This window comes from Porites lutea, chromosome 14 (genome assembly GCF_958299795.1).
Source record: "Porites lutea chromosome 14, jaPorLute2.1, whole genome shotgun sequence".
In the NCBI taxonomy this organism is placed as follows: domain Eukaryota; kingdom Metazoa; phylum Cnidaria; class Anthozoa; order Scleractinia; family Poritidae; genus Porites; species Porites lutea.
Window position 1 is genome coordinate 21149920 of NC_133214.1, and position 24776 is coordinate 21174695.

A 24776-nucleotide genomic window follows, 5' to 3' on the forward strand; every position below is an offset into this window, starting at 1 on the left:
TCAGTAAATTGTTTGGAGACATTAAAACCTTCGTTTTTCCCTTTTTGACTCATGTTATTATAAATTATGATTAAATTATGATATTTCTTTATAATAAATTATGATATTTCCGCTCTAGGGTTTACCCTAATATATTTTAAGGTTTTTAAAATTAAATGTAATAATTAATAGTTAGAGAAAAGTTTTAAAGTTTTTTAAGCAAAGAACAGAAGACGTATAAATACTTTTTTTTCTAAAAAAAAAGAAGCTTGGGATTTAAATGTAAGTTAAGATATAATTTAAAAAGAGTGGATGCCGATATTTGTTTAGGATATATGAGACCGGATAAAGTACAAATCATGCTTTGTCAGCCTCCATTTTAAAAAATACTATCAGTCAAAAGTGTTTTCTCACCTGACGAAATTCATATTAAAGACAAACCATTTTGCGTTATAATAAAAGGCTTTTAGTTATGGGGAGATAATGAGATGTTTTAATCTCTTCAGTTTTTGTGTCAAAAGTTGGTCCTTGAGCGCCATAACGAAGTCACTTTTATACTAATAGTATGATATTCACAACTGTAGTTCATCTTTTTCTTGGAATCAAGTTGAAATTCCTTTTTGATGTGGATACTCAAAGGAGTGTGTACAAAGATTGTTTTCCCACCTGTTGAGTCTCATATCGAGCATTAAAATTTATTACTTTAATTATGAAACTGACAGTGTACTGCTTCATTTGCGTTAAGGCTAAACGACAAGGTAGACTGATCTGTAAGCAGCTTTAATTTTTTTACTAAGCCGCTGAGTGAAAGTCTAGTCATGTTTAAGGGAGTGGTGTTTCTGGCGTGTTTAGTAACTTGTTGCTCCGCTCAGGTGCCATGCCACGCTGGGTTCTATGGTTCCAAAGGGCAAGCATGTAGAGGTGGGTCTGTTATTCGACCTAATATAATAGCCTAAGGATTTCCGACGTACTTCGGAAGCTGCGTTGTTTTCGGTTTCTGCCATGCTCAGTTGGACACTTAGGGTCTTACTGATGACAATCTGATGAGAGAGTTGTTTCTTTTTTTCATGTTTCCATATGCTTTGCCAACCATATCAGCTAGGGGAAATCGCAAAGCGTCCGTGTAATATTGTATAGATTTTTTTTTATATTCATCGTGACTTAAAAGGGATCGGGATTGTCACCTTGAGAAGCTTTACCAAATCGCATTTTATTGGTCATCAACTTAATAGACTTACAAAACCTTAGGGTAAAACAAAAAAAAAAAAAAAACCAACGAGGGATGCCAGCCCATACTTAAATGGTCAAAGACAATTTATCCATGCACACTTATAAAAGTTCAGAGTAGTTTACGTTTGGCACTCAGAGCGAATTATGAAAAGGTATAGTACGGTCAATTCGAGACTTTGAGAGACTGTGAGAAACTGCTTTCAAAATTCGTGACCGAGACTTATAATTTTGAAAGCTTTATGATTAATGTCTGGGCGCTCTGTCTTGGCGCAGGGATTTCTCTCAGATTTCGAGACAAATTCTTTCTTTATTTATTTTTATAGTTCAGATGGTTCATACAACAAAAACTTTCCTCAAATCTTTTATTTTATCGTGCCTCCACGCGTGTTTGTGATTTAAAGGATACTGACCAAACTAACATGAAAGTTTCCTTTGGATCGAGCGATTCAGCCTTTCCTAAATCAGGTCCTGGTTGCTCAAAGAATGGATAGCGGACGCCCACAGTATTAATCTCTGCACAGTGCATAATTCCCCTGCTTTCTAGCTACTCAAAAATTAATTTTGGGTTTAATTTATTTATATCTTTTTTTTCCCATGAAATGTTAGAATGTCCACATAACACATACAAAGATTACATTGGCTTTGCAAGTTCCTGTAAGCCTTGCCCGGTAAATTCGGGTCATAACCTTCTTGGAAGTCATATTTTCAGTGACTGCAAATGCTTGAAGGGGTATTCAGGGGACCCAATGCAGGACAATCCATGCACAAGTAAGAAAGAAGTTTGCAGTTTGTCTACTTTACTTCATTTTATCTGTTTTCCCCCCACATTTATATTTTCGCTCCCCTGATAGCTACCTTCCAGTTTCAAAATTTGATAACGACGTTATTACTTTTACATAGCCGTTACTTGCTTTAGACTTTTCCCTCCTTGCCTACTGAATTACAAAGAACGTATCATTTTTGATATACGATTTGTTTACTGCGGCGTCTATTTAACAATGATTCCACGAGTGCGCGTTAGATATGAAATGGTGGATAGCCAACAAGGCGAATAGCGCCGAGTTGGCTATAATCATCTCATATCCAGCAAGCACGAGTGGAATAATTGTTTTATTAAAAAACGCTCACAAAATATCAAGAATTATTCCCGACTTTATTTGTAAAAACAACCGATTTTCAGCTTGTTTTTAAATTTGAGCAGACGCTTACAGTTACGATATTTGGAGAGCTTGGTATAATGGCTCATATACTATGATGGCTAAGCCAATCAGAGTTCTTGAATTTCATTATCCAATGATTCGGTTTTTAATAATGTGCTTTATTATTTTCCACAGTTAGAATTTGTGATCCGTTTGCCCCTCCAATAAATGGGTCCTTAGTTGGTGTCTGCAACTCTGAATACAACTCAGTTTGCCGCATCAAATGTAATGAAGGTTATGAATTAGAAGGAGGAAGTGCGCATGCGGAGAGAAAGTGCATCGTGAATAAAAACAATCACATGGAGTGGACAGGAGGACTTTTTTATTGCTCTCGTAAGATAAAAGTCATGTGATCCCATAGTTAGTAGAGGAAAGTGGTTATGAAAGCCGGCAAACATCAAAGTTGAAACAAAGGTGCTGTGGTTTATGTTGAAAGCTCCTTGACCATGCACAATCCTTTGTTTTTTGCTCACAAATTGTGACTGACTGACTGAATAGATTAATGCAATGTTTCTATTGGTCAGTGATTTTAAAAAGATAGGAATATTATTGAACCTTGTGCACGGTCAAGTCCAAAAAAGCTAACAAAAACATATAACAAAGGAGTCGAACGGCTTTTATAACCATTCCACTTTAATAACTACGGTGATCTTAATGCCATAACCCATTGATATCGAAGATATAGGGAGAACTAGTCAGAAGTTGATTGTAATTTTTTATCGGTTTTTATCATCACTCGTGTACTATTTAATGGTTACTAATATCAACATATACTGGATATAGGCTTTTAATTTTTTCTGGGTAACCTCCCTCAAGTTTTTATAAGATGACCCTTTAACACTGACATTTTGGGTGGCATCATTGCCCAAAATACCCTAGGCCTATTGTGCATGTTCGTATTTCAAGAAGACAAATAGATTTTGATTTCTTCAAAATTAAATAGGATAAATAGATGATGATGATGTTAATGATGATGATGTCTTTGAAGCAATAAGTTACTACCATTACCTTACATGTTTTACTTTTAGCTATAACATGTGCAATAAATCGTGTATCTTCTATTTTATTCTTAGCTATTAGATGTCCACTAGTTCGTGTATCTAACGCCAATCCACCTTATGGAGTGTGTTCATCAGGTGCTTATGTCCCGCGCTACAAGACCCTCTGCTCTTTTAAATGTGATCGTGGGTACCGGCTTAAAGGTTCCAAGGAGCGTGTTTGTCAACTCGACAAAACTTGGTCTGGAATTCCAACGATTTGTGAAGGTATTCGAATGTGACTCGACTAAAATAAATTTTATGATAAAATGTGTTCTGTTGGCGATCAGTGTAAAACGCAGACGGCAGACTATTATTTTCACCATACAAATGAGTACGTGACAAAAATAATCCCATTGTTTTCTAACCCTAAAAACAATAGTCCGCAGTCAGTCTGTAGTCTGCATTTTACACTGCCTCGTTTTGTTGTAGAAGAAAGCTCTAAACAGTCTTAATGTTTTATCCTTCGATACAAAGCTTAAACAGATATGACATATCAGGTTGGATGAGCGTTTACTCGGAATAAACATTTTCTTTTAAGGATTTCAGTTTTAAATTATAAAAATAAATGTAGCGTGGATTCATTTGCAGTATACGTCATGATACTTATTTACTGCTGTCAAAATTAACAGTTGAAATTCATTATTTTTGGAACTTAATTGGAAGTTCCAGATGGCATAGTTTGTAGAAGAGACTGGTTGCAACGGTGCTGGGCCAGTTTATGTTGGACCTTGGAAGCTTCCTGACCGTGCACAATTTTTTTTTTTATTCACAAATTGTGACTGAATAAACTAGGGGTACCTTCCGGTAAGTGCCAACGAGGCGAATTCGTTTATCTTTTGTGGAACGTGCCTATAGAGATCTTTGCGATTTCTTTCATAATTTTAGAGGTTTAAAATGGATTCCGCTATAGAAAAGGATCGCGTTTAACTTTGAAACAACAACTTTGGCACACTCTAGGCGTTCACTTTTATTAAACAATAACAACATGGCTTGAAGCTTTGTTGGTAAATATGAGCAAGTTAGCACTTATGTTTCATGGAAAATTCCATTGTATCAAAACTATGAATGTTAGAAAGAAAAATATAGTTCAAATGAGGCCTTTGACTGCTGAAATTAAAAATGATAATTAAATTTTGAGCACAGTGTCATCAGGGATAAGAAAAATATTTCTCGTGGTAATGTACATAGGAAAAAATTGGTGTAAAGTAAAATGCGTCAAAAGCGCAAGAATGGGCGGAATGTATCAGAGGTATAAAAATATAAACTTGAATAAAATGCAAAGATCTAATGAGCGAGTGTCACGGGACAAAGAGTCTCTCAAAAGGCATAATGATAGTCTTCAAAACAGAAGGTCTGCAAATTCTATGCATTCTTCACGGGAATTTAGGGCTGTCTCACTGTAAATCGAGCTGCAAAAAGCATGCTGGTTGACAAAATCTCTCGAAAGACATAAATAAATTCCAAAAAACAAACTTGTCTGCAAATACGTTGTATTCACGGGAGGTGAGGGCTGGGTCAATGTGAATCGACCTGCAAAGACCACGCTGGTTCTGATAAAAGTTTTGAGAATTAACTTTATGCCTTGATCAACTACCGCTTAAAATTCAATTCACAAAGGAAAAGAGAACACTGAAACCCTGGTTCTGAGTCGAGAAGCGAACACGCTACCTCAATGTAAATCGAGCTGCAAAGAACAAGCTCGTTCTGTCAAAATTTGAGCGTAAAACCCTATTCCTTGATCAGCTACTGCTTTAAACGCAATTTATAAAGCAAATCACAGCACTTATTGCCCTTTCAAACTAGAAATTGTATTAAAGCTTGCTCACCTGTTAGGTCCTCTTGAACAGACAAGGAACAGCTGGACACTGAATCACCCAATTGACCACTCCAGAAAATACCATAACATACCATAATGCTTTTTGTTTGTCACCCCAAAAATTTGAATAAGCATTGTTTTCAGTCTCTCTTGGGGGCATTTTAACTCCAAAGAGAAACTGAAGACAATGCTTATGCAAAATCTGGGGGGGACAAACAAAGAGCATTATGGCATGTTATGATATTTTCTGGAGTGGTCAATTTCGACCATGAGTTGTAAATACAAAGAAATGACGTCACTACCCAAATATGAAATCTTACCTACACCCAAATATGGTCAAAAATGCAAATTTTAGAGGGTTACGCAGAATTTGAGAGTTTTTGCCTACTTTGCGTGGAGTTATAATTCTGCCGCCGAGGCAATTTCGCTTCTTAGCTCGGTTGCCTCGTTGGCAATAAATGTGATGTTTGTATTGGTCAATAAGTTCAAAATGATAGGAATGCTGTTGAACGTTGTTCACGGTCCGAAGTCTAAAAAAGCCAACTATGCATACAACAAAGAATTCTAACGGGTTTCATTACACTTTATCAACTATGCATGGAGAAAATGATACGGCTATACCCGTCAATGCTGCCAATAAATCAATTCTTAATTTTGTGATCACTAATCGCCCACTCAAACAACGAAGAATACCCCCGGTAGGCCACTTGCATTGAGAGGTCACGTGACTAACGCGAGCTGGAATCTTGCTCTAATGCCAGAAATTGACAGAACTTATCTTACACCCGAAATTTGAGAGGATACTCACTTGACGTACATATTTTATGGCACTTTGATTTTTCAACGAAGTAGAATGATTTGTATTGGCCGCCATGTTCGAGGGCATACTTTTGCCCTCCAACATGGCGGCCAAAACTACTTTTTGCTTACATCTTGTTAAACATTTGATAGTGACGCTCAGATGTGCTGTAAACGTTACCACATCATCTTTTCAACATTTTCCTTGAAATTTAAGTGCCAAATTTGTGTTCAGAAAGAGGTAATTCATTAGTTTAAAAATCAGACTAGTTACGTGACCAGCTACGAACTTACTCATTTTAACAAAATTGTGCGGGCTAGAAAAAAAAAATCACTGTTATTTTGTTTAAAACATAACCCACTAATCGTTTTACGCAGGTAAAATCGTATAAATTTCATTTTCATAAAAGTGATGTCACATGACTTCTTAGTGCAAACGGCCTATACAACTAAATTAATTGGGCAATTGATGTAGTTTGTCTTTCGGGTAACCTACGAAGTTAAAAAACTGAGTTGGTTTTAGAATTATACAAAACTGAGTGGTTCAGCTTTCAGTTCAGTAGTTCATGCCCTTGGCGAGGCAAGATTTATCTTTATTTTTATTCGCTTTCTTTCTTAGCAATTTACTGCCCTCAACTTTCGCCTGTCAAGTTTGCAACTGTGCAACCCCCGGAGTGTGTCACCAAACCAATAAAATTTGGCAGATCGTGTCAATTTCGCTGTCCTGACGGGTACTTCACTGATTATGAACTACTTGAAAGTACAACTTATTTAGGGTGTCTGCATAATGGTACATGGGACGTTCAAGTTCCTAATTGCGTCGGTAAGTATTTCTTTCTCCTTTTCCCTGTTCGGGTTTTTTGCGTTCGACGCTAGGAGAACGCCCTCTAAACTCAATGCGCAATTCCATTCTGATCACTTCCCAGCTCGGGCAACGCTTGTGATTGGTTAAAGCAAAATTTCAACCAATCAGCAGATCAGTGTAGTGACACAGCATCTGTTTGGAATTACTGGTCCCGTTCCTTAGATGGCTTCGCGAAATGTTGGCTGTTTTGTCAGCTAAAATTCGAAGGCACTTACCATTCTCCAGCTAGGACTATTTTTCATTAAGTAAGTGCTTTTAATACACACAAATAAGCATATGAGATTAATCACCACTTTTCTTTCAACTTGTTTTAGTCTGAAATTAAAAATCAATGTACATGTATAGATCGCCAGCCTCCAAGAATGTCCTGTCTCCTTTCTAAAATAAGAGGAGTTACCACCAAAGGAAAAGCAACAGGAAAGGTATCATGGAGCATCAAGGTGACAGATAACTCTGAGATTGTGGATCCCAATGCAAAGATAACTGTAGACTCAAGTCATCAGCCTTCTCAAGAATTTCCCATTGGCGAGACTCTAGTCCGTATTATCGCCACTGATAGTGCTGGAAATGTCGGCCGTGAATGTATTTTTAAAGTTGAAATCAGAGGTAAGGAACACATCCCTCATGCGCCTGGTACGCTGGTTAGCTGACTTGTAAACCGTTTTCACCCTATGACACGAACTTATCATCATTAAAAATCTCCCTACAATGGTGGCACCGATTTTAATCAAAAATAACGGTCTTGAGAATACTGAAAATGATAACCAACTATAGAGAACTATATTTTCTTCATCAATGCAACAGTATCCTGCGCTTCTCGAGCTGAGAGAAGCGAGGAGTTGACGGCTGTATCCTCTGGCGAACGCAGCGAGAAATGTATAGAGACAATATTGCGAAGAATACATCAGTGCAGACGAACATTGGAATGTTTTGAATTGAATAATTGTACGCATAAGGGTCAAGGAGCTGCTAAACCTTGTAGAGGGTCTCCTATAGGTTTCTCGGGATCTGGGATTTGCATGCTTATCGGGAAGCTGGTATTCACGATTTTACAGAAAATTGAGATTCGGTAGTGAAAGTATGAACGGGATGTGAGATGCGGAAAATAACCATCGGCATTACAGGATTGAGCGAAAATTTGGCGCGGGGTCGGGATGGAGGGATTGCGTGGAGAACGTACCCTTCTTGTCTTCTTAACTGCAAAATGTACTCTGTTATAAAAAGAAATCCCTGATAGAAATCTTAAGCTATAAATTTTCTATTTTAATCTCGCATCTCGCTTCCTCTCGCAGATAATGAGCCACCAACTTTTAGCAAATGCCCCAAGGACATCGTGCGTGAAGAGAAAGTTTCTCTGATAAGAGTGAATTGGAAGCGTCCAGTGTTCTCTGACAATTCGGGGGTGCTTCCCTCTGTCTCTTCAAGCCTTCAACCTGGAGCAACATTTCGGGTTCCTGGAAACTATAAAAATACATATACCGCAGAGGACCGGTCTGGTAACGAAAACAAAAACTGTACATTCAGGATCATATTGAAAAGTGAGTTGTATAATGAGGTAGTGAGATTACTGGTGGTGATTGCAGTTAGGAGAAAGCCAGAAAGCAGAGTCCCCATGCATAGAAGCTGCTTAAGAGATCGGAAGAAGTTCCACCCTATACCAATCTCGCATCATATATTGCGCTCTTAGTTATCCAGTCAGTCGCTAAATACATGCAGTCGTATAAATATATGCAGCGATTGTTTGGGCGAGTCTTTTCCCCCATACTTAAAGAAATTAAAACTCTTCTCATTGTTAATTGCCGCAACACACGTACAGAGTTTGTTGATACCCTAAAGTTTTCTGGCATTAAATCGTTACATGCACGGCGAGACGATATACATGAGGCATTTGCGACGAACTGAAGGTACAATCATGTAGGACTACTGGAACGTGAGAGTCTGACCCTCCCTTATAATGAAATCCGTATCCATGGCAATAACCTCTAATCAGCATGCCTATAAGCCTGATTGTCAGATCTATATGGCCAACACAACACTGACCACTTTCCAAACTTTGTAACAAGGGGGCTCTCTTCATAATTAGTTTATGTAGTAGTTACTTTACGTCTATGTCTGTTTGTCAGGAACCTTGAAATGATGACATCCTCTAACAGACAGAGGGGAAATGTAGCTAACCAAACTTGACTTGACTTTGATTTGTTCGTTTATTTATTTATTTTTTCTCCACAGAAAAAACTTGCCAGATTTTTCCTCCACCACGCAATGGTGCCCTGGCCTGCATGACATCAGAAGTTTATTTGCATTGTGCAGTAATGTGCAGCAGCGGAACTGACTTTGAAGATACTCCCCCTCTGTTGTACTATTGTGCTGGTGGGGAGTGGAATTACTGGAGGGGGTTGCTTCCACGTTACAAAAATTCTAATCCCTGGCCTAACTGTTCCTGTAAGTCTTTTATTAGGTTTTTTTGTTACTCCCCTCTGCAGCTCAGTCGCCGTCAATTCAACGCTTCATTCAGTTAGTCAGTTTTTTCATACGTTTAAAACTTCGTTTATCACCAACTGAGTTTTTTTTCATCTCACTAAAAGAACCTTTTTCCTGGCTTAACTGCGCAGGTAACTTTTCAATTCTTGTGAAGATGTTTTAATCAGCATGTCACGAGCGTGGGACGAAGAAAAAAATCTTAGTCCCCGACAGGATTCGAACCTATGACCTCCTGGGGCTGACGGTTTATTTTCTGCTATTTTTAACCTCTTGTAAGTGAATCTTCGCTGTATGTAATACGCTACACACAGTACAAAAGGAACTTCTACTTTTAGTATAGCAACATGGATGCACATATCGTAAATTAAAAGTTGCATGCAATAATTTATAAATTACTGATCTTAGTTTAGCCCCATGAAAGGGAATCTAAGCCAGTCTTGGATTCTGGATTCCACAACGTGGATTTCGGACTCCAGGTACTGGATTCCGGATTCTTGGTCAGTGGAACTTAGATCCTGGATTCCAATCGTTAGTGGGATTCCGGATTCCTAAAGCCATGTTCCAGATTCCAGAGCCCAGGATTCCTGATTCCACAGGAAAATTTCCCCGCATTTTGGATTCCACAAACAGAAATTTCCGGGATTTCGGAATCCGGATTTTCCCTGATGCGGCGCGATTGGTTCCGTAAAAATGATCAGTGCGGATCTCTTCTCGAAACAGGGTTCACGTAAGGGACGGACCATTAGAAAACTTATGGGGGGGGGGGGGGTGGAGTGGGGAATTTTCGAGCCGCAGGAATTTTGTTTCGTTATCAAATTAGCTCAAATTCCTTGTATGAATTTTTTTTAGGCCATGGCATGAATATTTTTTAGGGTTAATCGGCGTGCATGAATCTTCTTTCATTTAATTTTCCCTTGCGCGAATATTTTTTTTGTACTTCGCCACCTCCCCTCCTCCCCATAAGTTTTCTAATGGTCAGTCACCAAGCGACCAATACATCTTTGCGATATTGTTTTGGGTGGTTGCATACGGGAGTTTGATTGTATTAAAACAAAAACTATAACTGGATATTATTTTTCTCTCAGTCAATGCTGGTCCGTCAGAGATTAAAAAACTTAACTGGATGCATTATTACTCCTACAATGGCGACGCGCATGATGCTAACGTCCAGAACAACATAAAGGAAAACTTCTTCAAGTTGCTGAAAGATCCATTTTTCATCCCTCCACCTTTTTGCCTGGTAAATAACCAGTGCACTAAGGACAAAATTTTAATTTCTGCTGGTGTTGTAGGTACGTAACGTACTTATACTAGCATTGGGTTTCCGCATTCTGTGTTTTTTTTATAAAAGGTCTATAAACAGCTAAACTAAAAAGAGAAACAAACTAACGAAAAAGCAACGTAAAAAAAGAAAAACACTAGGAAAAGCCTATTGATGTTCTGAAACGTAGCTAAAACAAAGAATCGAAGAAAAAAAAATAATAATCATGGTAATTTGGTATAATTTTACAATGCATCAAGAAACTAGTGAGGAGTTTAAGACCGTGTTCACAATTCTCGTTTTGTCATAAAGTTATTCTTGCAAATATAATTCTTGAATGAAAACTCAGTTTTGCTGACACTTTTTATGCGGTTTGTTGACAAATCCATGTCATTACCTATTCATAAAAATCTGTGAATCTTCAAGTTTAATACATTTGTAATGAATATCAAGCCTAAAATTGTCTCTCCGAGTACTTGATACTCGTTAAGGCCGAGTCATTAACTAGAGATAACGTTCTTTGACCTGTACTCCATCTCGGAATTAACAATCAAATAGTGATTTTTTCGCGTTTACTATTTATTCCAGAGTTCTCTAAGAAACTAAGGCCGTACTATTGAGACAATTCTTAATGCACAATTTAGAACTAACCTTTACTAACTGATTTCCTTTATCTTTTTTTTTTGGTTTATAATTCAACAGGTTGAGCTAGAGCTCATGTCCAGCAATGGTTAGCAATCAGAAGCTGTTAAAGGACGGGACAAGATAAATAGTTCAATTTCCTAGTTATGCTAACTATATTACGTCTTTTCTGTGGATCTGTCAAGTGTTAAGCAAATAATAGAAGATTAAAATTGTTTCTTCCAATCCAAGGAAACACGAGTCAGTGGAATATACATGTTTCAGCTTTTACTCGTCACATGAGGCAGGGACAGATCTCATAAGTACCTCGTGCGACACGAGTTGTTTTCGCCGCCCATTCCCACAGTCCTGTCTCCTCCACAGAGGCTCAAAGCGGCATGGCGAGGTTGAGCAAAAATTTTTGTTGAATCTTTCAATTTTCGCGCCTCCACTGACTTCGCACAGTGGAAATACAATAACACCTAAACGAACTTCTGTGGAGGATCTAGCGCCCACAACCCGTAAAAAATATACACTACACTAGAATTTCCAGTAGGAAAGTGAGTGCCGGCTAGGGGAAAGCGGTCATTGGAACAGAGGAGTGATACGAAGAAAATTTGGTTAGTTCAAAAGTCCCGGGGTTGTCCCCTTTATTAAAACCCCTTATTAATATAAAAAGAGGTGTGCTCGGAGAGGAAAATAATCGGAACTGTATGGTTGTGTCTTGCACCAACAACTTGACATACCGTTGTTTGCTGTCAGCAGTAATTCTATGACGGAGTTTTCAAAAAAAAAAAAAAGAAAGAAAGAAAAATCTCTCTACTTTGTTTAAAAACCTCTGACAATAATTTGCAAGGGAGTCTAGTTAATAAAGATGACAAAGATCTGTCAACAGGCGACAACAAATCAACCAATTTTCCCCTCAATCTCAAATAACTTAGAAGATATCAGAGCGTAAACTCATTTTGGAACCCTACTCAGTAAATTGTTTGGAAACATTAAAACCTCTGCTTTTTTACTTTTTGATTCATGTTATTATAAATTATGATATTTCTTTATCATAAATTATGATATTTCCGCTCTAGGGTTTACTCTAATACAATTATTTTAAGGTTTTTAAAGTTAAATGTAATGATTAATAGTTAGAAAAAAGTTTTAAAGTTTTATAAGAAAAAAACAGAAGGCATATAAATACTTTTTTCTAAAAAAAAGGGAAGCTCGGGACTCAAATGTAAGTTAAGATATAATTTAAAAAGAGTGGATGCCGATATTTGTTTAGGATATATTAGACCGGATAAAGTACAAATCATGCTTTGTCAGCCTCCATTTTAAAAAATACTATCAGTCAAAAGTGTTTTCTCACCTGACGGAATTCATATGAAAGACAAACCATTTTGCGTTATAATAAAAGGCTTTTAGCTATGGGGAGATAATGAGATGTTTTAATCTCTTCAGTTTTTGTGTCAAAAGTTGGTCCTTGAGCGCCATAACGAAGTCACTTTTATACTAATAGCATGATAATTATAACTGAAGTTCATCTTTTTCTTGGAATCAAGTTGAAATTCCTTTTTGATGTGGATACTCAAAGAAGTGTGTACAAAGATTGTTTTCCCACCTGAGTCTCATATCGAGCATTAAAATTTATTACTTTAATTATGAAACTGACAGTGTACTGCTTCATTTGCGTTAAGGCTAAACGACAAGGTAGACTGATCTGTAAGCAGTTTTAATTTTCTAAATAAGCCGCTGGTTGGAAGTCTAGTCATGTTTAAGGGAGTGGTGTTTCTGGCGTGTTTAGTTACTTGTTGCACCGCTCTCGTGCCATGCCACGCTGGGTTCTTTGGTTCCAAAGGGCAAGTATGTAGAGGTGGGTGTGTTATTCGACCGAATAAAATAGCCTAAGGATTTCTGACGTACTTCGGAAACTGCGTTGTTTTCAGTCTCTGCCATGCCCAATTGGACGCTTAGGGTCTTACTGACGGCAATGTGATAAGAGAGTTGTTTTATTTTTCATGCTTCCATATGCTTTGCCAACCATATCAGCTAGGGGAAATCGCAAAGCGTTCGTGTAATATTGCATACTAAATCTTTTTTAATATTCATTGTGACTTAAAAGGAATCGGGATTGACACTTTGAGAAGCTTTACCAAATCGCATTTTATTGGTCATCAACTTATTTGACTCATAAAATTTTAGGGTAAAAAAAAACTAACGAGGGATGCCAGCCCATTCTTAAATGGTCCAAGAAAATTTATCCACATTTATAAAAGTTCAGATCAAGAGTAGTTTATGTTTGGCACTCAGAGCGAATTATGAAAAGGTATAGTACCGTAATTCTAGACTTTGAGAGACTGTGAGAACCTGCTTTCAAAATTCGAGACCGAGACTTATAATTTTGAAAGCTTTATGATTATTGTCTGTGCGTTCTGTCTTGGCACAGGGATTTCTCTCAGATTTCGAGACAAATTCTTTCTTTATTTATTTTTATAGTTCAGATGGTTCATACAACAAAAACTTTCCTCAAATCTTTTATTTTATCATGCCTCCCTGCCTGTTTGTGATTTAAAGGATACTGACCAAACTAACATGAAAGTTTCCTTTGGATCGTGCGATTCAGCCTTTCCTAAATCAGGTCCTGGTTGTTCACAGAATGGATAGCGGAGGCCCACAGTATTAATCTCTGCACAGCGCGTAATTCCCCTGCTTTCTAGCTACTCAAAAATTAATTTTGGGTTTAATTAATTTTTTCTTTTTTTCCATGAAATGTTAGAATGTCCACATAACACATACAAAGATTACATTGGCTTTGCAAGTTCCTGTAAGCCTTGCCCGGTAAATTCGGGTCACAATCTTCTTGGAAGTCATATTTTTAGTGACTGCAAATGCTTGAAAGGGTATTCAGGGGACCCAATGCAGGACATTCCATGCACAAGTAAGAAAGAAGTTTGCAGTTTGCTTACTTTAACCTTCATTTTATCTGTTGTTCCCCACATTTATAGTTTCGCTCCCCTGATAGCTACCTTCCAGTTTCACCATTTGATAACGACGTTATTACTTTTACATCATAAAATTATAATTATAGCCGTTACTTGCTTTAGACTTTTCCCCCCCTTGCCTACTAAATTTAAAAGAACGTATCACTTTTTATATAAGATTTGTTTACCGCGGCGTCTATTTAACAATTATTCCACGAGTGCGCGTTGGATATGAAATGATAGATAGCCAACGAGGCACATAGCGCCGAGTTGGCTAAAATCATTTCATATCCAGCAAGCGAAAGTGGAATCATTGTTTTATTAAAAAACGCTCACAAAATATCAAGAATTATTCCCGACTTTATTTGTAAAAACAACCGATTTTCAGCTTGTTTTTAAATTTGAGCAGACGCGTACAGTTACGATATTTGGAGAGCTTGGTATAATGGCTCATATGATGGCTAAGCTAATCAGAGTTCTTGAATTGCATTATCCAATGATTCGTTTTCTAATAATGTGCTTTATTATTTTCAACAGTTAGACTTTGTGATCCGTTTGCCCCTCCAATAAATGGGTCCTTAGTTGGTGTCTGCAACTCTGAATACAACTCAGTTTGCCGCATCAAATGTAATGAAGGTTATGAATTAGAAGGAGGAAGTGCGCATGTGGAGAGAAAGTGCATCGTGAATAAAAACAATCACATGGAGTGGACAGGAGGACTTCCTTATTGCTCTCGTAAGATAAAAGTCATGTGATCCCATAGTTAGTAGAGGAGACTGGTTATGAAAGCCGGCAAACATCATAGTTGAAACAACGGTGCTGTAGTTCATGTTGGAAGCTCCCTGACCGTGCACAATCCTTTGTTTTTTGCTCACAAATTGTGACTGAATAGATTAATGCGATGTTTCTATTGGTCAGTGAGTTCAAAATGATAGGAATGCTATTGAACGTTGTGCACGGTCAGGTCCTAAAAAGCTAACAAAAACATGTAACAAAGGAGTCGAACGGCTTTTATAACCATTCCACTTTTAATTAATAACTACGGTGATCCTAATCCCATAAGCCATTGATGTCGAAGATATAGGGAGAACTATTCAGAAGTTGATTGTGATGTTTTTGTTTTCGTTTTTTATCGCCAGTTTTTCCACTCATCACTCTTAGTACTATTTAATTGTTACTAATATCAACATATAGTGGATAGGCTTTTAATTTTTTCTGGGTAACCTCCCTCGAGTTTTTATAAGCTGACCCCACACATTTTTGGTGGCCTCATTGCCCAAAATACCATAGGCCTATTGTGCATGTTCGTATTTCAGGAAGACAAATAGATTTTGATTTCTTCAAAATTATGTAGCATAAATAGATGATGATGATGACGTTAATGATGAAGACGTTGATGATGATGAGGTTAATGATGATAATGTTAATGATGATGATGTCTTTGAAGGAATAAGTTACTACCATTACCTTACATATTTTAGTTTTAGCTATAACACGTGCAATAAATCGTGTATCTTCTATTTTATTCTTAGCTATTACATGTCCACTAGTTCTTGTATCTAACGCCAATCCACCTTCTGGAAAGTGTTCATCAGCTCCTTATGTCCCGCGCTACAAGACCCGCTGCTCCTTTAAATGTGATCGTGGGTACCGGCTAAAAGGCTCCAAGGAGCGTGTTTGTCAACTCGACAAAACTTGGTCTGGAATTCCAACGATTTGTGAAGGTATTGGAATGTGACTCGACTAAAATAAATTTTATAATAAAATGTGTTCTGTTGGCGGTCAGTGTAAAGTGCAGACTGCGGACTATTGTTTTCAACATGCAAATGAGTACGTGACAATAATAGTCCCATTGTTTTCTAACCAATAGTCCGCAGTCAGTCTGCAGTCTGCATTTTCACACTGCCCCGTTTTTTTGGGAAAGAAAGCTATGAACAGTCTTAATGTTTTATCCTTCGATACAAAGTTTAAACAGATATGACATGACAGGTTGGATGAGCGTTTACTCGGAATAAACATTTTCTTTTAAGGATTTCAGTTTTAAATTACAAAAATAAATGTAGCGTGGATTCATTTGCAGTATACGTCATGATACTTATTTACTGCTGTCAAAATTAACAGTTGAAATTCATTAGTTTTGGAACTTAATTGGAAGTTCCACATGGCATAGTTTGTAGAGGAGACTGGTTGAAACGGTGCTGGGCCAGTTTATGTTGGACCTTAGAAGCTTCCTGACCATGCACAATCTTTGTTTTTTATTCACAAATTGTGACTGAATAAACTAGGGGTACCTTCCGGCAAGTGCCAACGAGGCGAATTCGTTTATCTTTTGTGGAACGTGCCTATAGAGATCTTTGCGATTTTCTTTCATAATCTTAGAGGTTTAAAATGGATTCCGCTATAGAAAAGGATGGCACCCAACTTTGAAACAACAACTTTCGCACATTCTAGGCTTTCACTTTTATTAAACAACATGGCTTGAAGCTCTGTTGGTAAATCTGAGCAAGTTAGCACTTGTTTCATGGAAAATTCCATTGTATCAAAACTAGAAACGTAGAAAGAAAAATATAGTTCAAATGAGGCCTTTGATTGCTGAAATTAAAAATAATAATTAAATTTTGAGCAACGGTTGCATCAGGGATAAGAAAGATATTTCACGTGGTAATATACATAGGAACAATCGGTGTAAAGTAAAATGCGTCAAAAGCGCAAGAATGGGGCGGAATGTAGCAGAGGTTTAAAATTTAAACTTGAATAAAATACAAAGATCTAATGAGCGAGTGTCACGGGACAAAGAGCAAAGAGTCTCTCGAAAGGCATAACGATAGTCTTCAAAACAAAAGGTCTGCAAATTCGATGAATTCCTCACGGGAGTTTAGGGCTGTCTCAATGTAAATCGAGCTGCAAAAAGCATGCTCGTTGACAAAATCTCTCGAAAGACATAAATAAATTCTAAAAAACAAATGTCTGCAAATACGTTGTCAGGGGCACCCAACGTTAATTTTCGGAAAGTATCTGTTCGGAAGACGATTTGAGATCTAGAATTTTCGGAACATTTGTTGTAAAATTTCCTGCCTTCCTGCCTCTCCTAGGATTTTCGAACTTCTAAAAAAATGGTATAACTGCCCATTTCTAACCGATTTTTACCCTAAAAATGTCACCTAGAATTTTCGGGCTGAAATTTTCGAAAAGGTAAGTTTTGATCCCTATAATTTTAGGATCACTAGACTTTCAGCTAGGAAATCCGAAGACCAAGCTGAGCGTAAAACCCTATTCCTTGATCAGCTACTGCTTTAACGCAATTTATAAAGCAAATCAGAGCACTTATTGCCCTTTCAAACTAGAAATTGTATTCAAGCTTGCTCACCTGTTAGGTCCTCTTAAACAGACAAGGAACAGCTGCACACTGAATCACCCAACTGACCACTCCAGAAAATACCATAACGTACCATAATGCTCTTTGTTTGTCACCCCAAAAATTTGAATAAGCACTGTTTTCAATCTCTCTTGGGGCCATTTTGACTCCCAAGAGAAACTGAAGACAATGCTTATGCAAAATTTTTGGGGGACAAACAAAGAGCATTATGCCATGTTATGATATTTTCTGGAGTGGTCAATTTCGACCATGAGTTGTAAATACAAAGAAATGACGTCACTACCCAAATATGAAATCTTACTTACACCCAAATATGGTCAAAAATGCAAATTTTAGAGGGTTACGCAGAATTTGAGAGTTTTTACCTACTTTGCGTGGAGTTATAATTATGCCGCCGAGGCAATTTCGCTTCTTAGCTCGGTTGCCTCGTTGGCAATAAATGTGATGTTTGTATTGGTCAGTAAGTTCAAAATGATAGGAATGTTGTTGAACGTTGTTCACGGTCCGAAGTCTAAAAAAGCCAACAATGCATATAGCAAAGAATTCTAACAGGTTTCATTGCACTTTATTAACTATGCACGGGGCAAATGATACGGCTATACGCGTCAATGCTGCAAATAAATCCATCCTTAATTTAAGATCACTAAGCGTCTACTCAAACAACGAAGAAGTGACTCCCGGTAGGCCACATGCATTGAGAGGTCACGTGACTGACGCGAGCTGGAATCTTGCTCTAATGCCAGAAATTGACAGAACTTATCTTACACCCGAAATTTGAGAGGATACGCACTTAACGTAGATATTTTATGGCACTTTGATTTTTCAACGACGTAGAATGATTTGTCTTGGCCGCCATGTTGGAGGGCATACTTTTGCCCTCCAACATGGCAACCAAAACTACTTTTTGTTTGTGTCTTGTTAAAAGCTTGATAGTTACGCTGAGATGTGCTGTAAACGTTACCACGTCATCTTTTCAACATTTTCCTCGAAATTTAAGTGCCAAATTTGTGTTCAGAAAGAGGTGATTCATTAGTTTAAAAATCACACTGGTTACGTGACCAGCTACGAACTTACCCATTTTAACAAAATGGTGCGGGTTTGAAAAACCAAATCACTATTATTTTGCTTAAAATATAACCCACTAAACGTTTTTGGCAGGTAAAATCATTTAAATTTTATTTTCATGAAAGTGATGTCACGTGACTTCTTAGTGAAAACGACCTATACCACTTAATTTGGGCAATTGATGCAGTTTGTCTTTCGGGCAACCTACGATGTTAAAAAACTGAGTTGGTTTTAGAATTATACACTGAGTGGTTCAGCTTTCAATTCATTAGTTCATGCCCTTGGCGAGGGAGGATTTATCTTTATTTTTATCCGCTTTCTTTCTTAGCAATTTACTGCCCTAAACTTTCGCCTGTCAAGTTTGCAACTGTGCAACCCCCAGAGTGTGTCACCCAGCCAATGAAATTTCACAGTATGTGTCGGTTTCGCTGTGCTGACGGGTATTTTACTGATGATGAACTACATGACACTAAAGCTTATTTAGGGTGTCTGCATAATGGTACATGGAACGTTCAAGTTCCTAATTGCGTCGGTGAGTATTTCTTTTTTTTTTCTCCTTTTCCCTGTTCGGGTTTTTTGCGTTCGACGCTAGGAGAACGCCCTCTAAACTCAATGCGCAATTCTATTTTGATCACTTCCCAGCTCGGGTAACGCTTGTGATTGGTTAACGCAAAATTTCAACCAATCAGCAGATTGGTGTAGTGACACAGCATCTGTTTGGAATTACTGGTCCCGTTCCTTAGATGGCCTCGCGAAATGTCGGCTCTTTTGTCAGCTAAAATTCGAACGCACTTACAATTTTCCAGTTAGTGCTAGTTTTCAATAAGTAGGTGCTTTTAATACACACAGATAAGCATATGAGATTAATTACCACTTTTCTTTCAACTTGTTTTAGTCTGAACTTTAAAATCAATGTACATTTATAGATCGCCAGCCTCCAAGAATGTCTTGTCCCCCTTCTAAAGTAAGAGGAGTTACCACCAAAGGAAAAGCAACAGGAAAGGTATTATGGAGCACCAAGGTGACAGACAACTCTGAGATGGTAGATCCCAATGCAAAGATAACTGTAGACTCAAGTCATCAGCCTTCTCAAGAATTTCCCATTGGCGAGACTGAAGTCCGTATTATCGCCACTGATAGTGCTGGAAATGTCAACAGTGAATGTATCTTTGACGTTGAAATCAGAGGTAAGGAACACATCCCTCATGCTCCTGGTACGCTGGCTAGCTGACTCGAAGCCCTTTGCACCCTTACGACACAAATTGTCATTAAATATCTCCTTATAATGGCGGCACTGATTTTATTGAAAAATAACGGTCTTAAGAATACTGGAAATGATAACCAACTAGAGAGAACTATATTTTCTCCATCAATGCAACAGTATCCTGCGCTTCTCGAGCTGAGAGAAGCGAGGAGTTGACGGCTGTATTCTCAGGCGAATGCAGTAAGAAATGTATAGAGACAATATTGTGAAGAATACATCAGTGCATGTTTTGAATTGAATAATTGTACGCATAAGGGTCAAGGAGCTGCTAAACCTTGTCGAGGGTCTCCTATAGGTTTCTCGGGATCTGGGAGTTGCTTGCTTATCTGGAAGCTGGTATTTAGGATTTTACAGAAAATTGAGATTCGGGAGTGAAAGTATGAACGGGATGTGAGATGCGGAAAATAATCATCGGCATTACAGGATGGAGGGATTGCATGGAGAACGTACCCTTCCTGTCTTCTTATCTGCAAAATGTACTCTGTTATAAAAAGAAATCCCTGATAGAAATCTTAAGCTATAAATTTTCTTTTGTAATGCTTTCTTTCATAGATAATGAGCCACCAACTTTTAGCAAATGCCCCAAGGACATCGTGCGTGAAGAGAAAGTTTCTTCGATAAGAGTGAATTGGGACTTTCCAGTGTTCTCTGACAATTCGGGGGTGCTTCCCTGTCTCTTCCAGCCTTCAATCTGGAGCAACATTTCGGGTTCCTGGAAACTATAAAAATACATATACCGCAGAGGACCAGTCTGGTAACGAAAACAAAAACTGTACATTCAGGATCATATTGAAAAGTGAGTCGTATAATGAGGTAGGGGGATTACTGGTGGTGATGACAGTTAGGAGAAAGCCAGAGAGCAGAGTCCTCATGCATAGAAGCTGCTTAAGAGATCGGAAGAAGTTCCACCCTATACCAATCTCGCATCATATATTGCGCTCTTAGTTATCCAGTCAGTCGCTAAATACATGCAGTCGTATAAATATATGCAGCGATTGTTTGGGCGAGTCTTTCCCCCCATACTTAAACAACTTAGTTGAGTCTGTTTAGCGCAAATTAATTAAAACTCTTCCCATTGTTAATTGCCGCAACACACGTACAGAGTTTGTTGATACCCTAAAGTTTTCTGCCATTAAATCGTTACATGCACGGCGAGACGATATGCATGAGGTATTTACTACCAACTGAAGGTACAAACATGTAGAAAAGACGAGTCCAAGGACTACTGGAACGTGGGAGTCTGACTTTCCGTTATAATAAAATCCGTGTCTATGCATATGGCTATAACCTCTAATTAGCATGTCTATAAGCCTGACTGTCAGATCTATATGGCCAACACAACACTGACCACTTTGCAAACTTTGTAACAGGAGGGGGGGGGGGTTCTTCATAATTAGTTTATGTAGTAGTTACTTTACGTCTATGTGTGTTCTAACAGTCAGAGGGGAAATGTGGTTAACCAAACTTGACTTGACTTTGATTTGTTTATTTAGTTATTCATTTTTTTCTCCACAGAAAAAACTTGCCAGATTTTTCCTCCACCACGCAATGGTGCCCTGGCCTGCATGACATCAGAATTTTATTTGTATTGTGCAGTAATCTGCAGCAGCGGAACTGACTTTGAAGATACTCCCCCTCTGCTGTACAAATGTGATGGTGGGGAGTGGAATTACTGGAGTGGGTGGCTTCCACGTTACAAAAATTCTAATCCCTGGCCTAACTGCTCCTGTAAGTCTTTTATTATTTTTTTGTTTACTCCCCTCTGCAGCTCAGTCGCCGTCAATTCAACGCTTCATTCAGTTAGTCAGTTTTTTTCATATGTTTAAAACTTCGTTTATCACCAACTGAGTTTTTTTTTTATCTCACTAAACGGACCTTTTTCCTGGCCTAACTGCTTAAGTAACTATTTTATTGTCGTGAAGATGTTTTAATCAGCATGTCGGGAGCGTGGGACCAAGAAAAAAAATCTTATTCCCCAACAGGATTCGAACCTATGACCTCCTGAGGATGACGGTTTATCGACCACTTGATTTATAATCTATCTTCACTGTATGTAATGTGCTGCACACAGTTCATAAGGAACTTCTACTTCTAGTATAACAACATGGAACTGTACATATCGTAAATTAAAAGTTGCATGCAATAATTTATAAATTACTGATCTTAGTTTAGCCCCATGAAAGGGAATCCAGGCCAGTCTTGGATTCTGGATTCCACACCGTGGATTTCGGACTCCAGGTACTAGATTCCGGATTCTCGGTTAGTGGAACTTAGATCCTGGATTCCAATCGTTAGAGGGATTCCGGATTCCTTAAGCCATGTTCCAGATTCCAAAGCCCTGGATTCCTGATTCCACAGGAAAATTTTCCCGCATTTCGGATTCCACAAGCAGAAATTTCCCGGATTTCGGAATCCGGACTCCCTGATACGGGGCGATTAGTTCCGTGAAAACGATCAGTCCGAATCTCTTCTCGAAGCAGGGTTCTCGTAAGCAACCATCTCCCGTAAGGGACTGACCATTAGAACAATTATGGCGGGGGGGGGGGGGGGGGTGGGGAATTTTCGAGCCGCAGGAATTCTTTTGCGTTATCAAATTCCTTGTATGAGTTTTGTTTTGGCATAGCATGAATATTTTTTAGGGTTAATTGGTGTTAATTGGCGTACTTCGTTTTCTAATCGTCCGTCCCTAAGTTTGCGTTATTGTTTTGGGTGGTTACATACTGGCGGTTTGATTGTATTAAAACAAAAACTACAACTGGGTATTATTTTTCTCACAGTCAATGCTGGTCCGTCAGAGATTAAAAAACTTAACGGGATGCATTATTACTCCTACAATGGCGACGCGCATGATGCTAACGTCCAGAACAACATAAAGGAAAACTTCTTCAAGTTGCTGAAAGATCCATTTTTCATCCCTCCATTTTTCTGCATGGAAAAATACCAGTGCATTAAGGACAAAATTTCAGTTTCTGCTGGTGTTGTAGGTACGTAACGTACTCATACTAGCATTGGGTTTCCGCATTCTGTGTTTCTTTAAAAAAGGTTTATAAAAAGCTATACTAAAAAGAGAAACAAACTAACGAAAAAGCAACGTAAAAAAAGAAAAAGAAAAACACTAGGAAAAGGCTATTGATGTTCTGAAACGCAGCTAAAACAAAGAATCGAAGGAAAACAAATGATCATGGTAATTTGGTATAATTCTACAATGCACCAAGAAACTAGTGAGGAGTTTAAGCCCTTGTTCACAATTCCCGTTTTGTCATAAAGTTATCTTTGCAAATATAATTCTTGAATGAAAACTCAGTTTTGCTGACACTTTTTGTGCAGTATGTTGCCAAATCCATGCCATTACCTGTTCATAAAAATCTGTGTATCTTCAAGTTTAATAAATTTGTAATAAATATAAAGCCTTTGTCTCTCCGAGTCCTTGATACTCGTTAAGGCCGAGTCATTAACTAGAGGTAAGGTTGTTTGACCTGTCCTGCATCCCGGAATTAACAATCAGATAGTGATTTTTTCTCGTTTACACATTTACTCCAGAGTTCTCCAAGAAACTAAGGCCATCCTATTGAGACAATTATTAATGCAACTTAGAACTAACCTTTAATAACTGATCTCAGTTTTCCCAGTATATCCTTTATCTTTTTTTTTTTGGTTTATAATTCAACAGGTTGAGCTAGAGCTCATGTCCAGCAATGGTTAGCAATCAGAAGCTGCTAAAGGACGGGACAAGATAAATAGTTCAATTTCCTAGTTATGCTAACTATATTACGTCTTTTCTGTGGGTCTGTCAAGTGTTAAGCAAATAATAGAAGATTAAAATTGTTTCTTCCACTCCAAGGAAACACGAGTCAGTAGAATATACATGTTTCAGCTTTTGCTGGTCACATGAGGCAGGGACAGATCTCATAAGTACCTCGTGCGACACGAGTTGTTTTCGCTGCCCATTCCCACGGTCCCGTCTCCTCGACAGAGGCTCAAAGGGGCATGGCGAGGTTGAGCACAAAATTTTGTTGCATCTTTCAATTTTCGCGCCTCCACTCACTTCGCACAGCGGAAATACAATAACACCTAAACGAACTTCTGTGGAGGAGAGCGCCCACAACCCGTAAAAAATATACACTACACTAGAATTTCCAGTAGGAAAGTAAGTGCCGGCTAGAGAAAGCGGTCATTGGAACAGAGGAGTGATACGAAGAAAATTTGGTCAGTTCAAAAGTCCCGGGGTTGTCTCCTTTATTAAAACCCCTTATTAATATAAAAAGAGGTGTGCTCGGAGAGGAAAATAATCGGAACTGTGTGGTTATGTCTTGCACTAACAACTTGACATACCATTGTTTGCTGTCAGCAGTAATTCTCTGACAGAGTTTTCAAAAAAAAGAAAAAGAAAATCTCCGTGAAGCAGGACGCAATTAATTTCTTCACACCTCAGTTAGTGAATTAGCTACAACTGGTCGGAATCCTGAATCTAAGTTCCTCTGAAAAGGGAGCCGGGATTCAGTACCTGTATTCGGAATCAACAGCGTAGAATCCAGAATCTAACACTGTCTTATTCACATTAGGCTATTCACTAAGATTTCAGTTCAAAAGGTTTTGGTATATCGTATACTAAAAACAAAACTAGATTCAAATTTGATTGTCAGTAGTTGTTACTTCTTTGAGATATAATCTTTAAGATATTAGGTTGAAAGTTATGTTTTTTCAGCCTCTGTTCTGAAACAACAATCAGTCAGACGTGTTTTCACACCTGAAGACTTATTCATTATCAAACCCAAACATTGCCTCACGACACACGAAAACTTCCTT

The 24776-nt window shown here is 38.1% G+C and overlaps 1 protein-coding gene across 1 annotated transcript; it reads left to right on the plus strand.

Annotated features, from left to right (window-relative positions):
- The first annotated feature begins 730 nt into the window (after nucleotides 1-730).
- On the plus strand, nucleotides 731-23832 carry LOC140924054 (sushi, von Willebrand factor type A, EGF and pentraxin domain-containing protein 1-like). The gene is made up of 19 exons (XM_073374054.1): nucleotides 731-900; nucleotides 1816-1977; nucleotides 2544-2741; nucleotides 3482-3673; nucleotides 6682-6885; nucleotides 7273-7533; nucleotides 8220-8465; nucleotides 9157-9369; nucleotides 10494-10705; nucleotides 11372-11399; nucleotides 14061-14222; nucleotides 14803-15000; nucleotides 15747-15989; nucleotides 19035-19238; nucleotides 19633-19893; nucleotides 20523-20766; nucleotides 21486-21698; nucleotides 22748-22954; nucleotides 23647-23832. Exons 1-16 carry the CDS (start codon nucleotides 798-800, stop codon nucleotides 20693-20695), a joined length of 3060 nt encoding a protein of 1019 aa, XP_073230155.1. The 5' UTR covers nucleotides 731-797; the 3' UTR covers nucleotides 20696-20766; nucleotides 21486-21698; nucleotides 22748-22954; nucleotides 23647-23832.
- The last annotated feature ends 944 nt before the right edge of the window (nucleotides 23833-24776 follow it).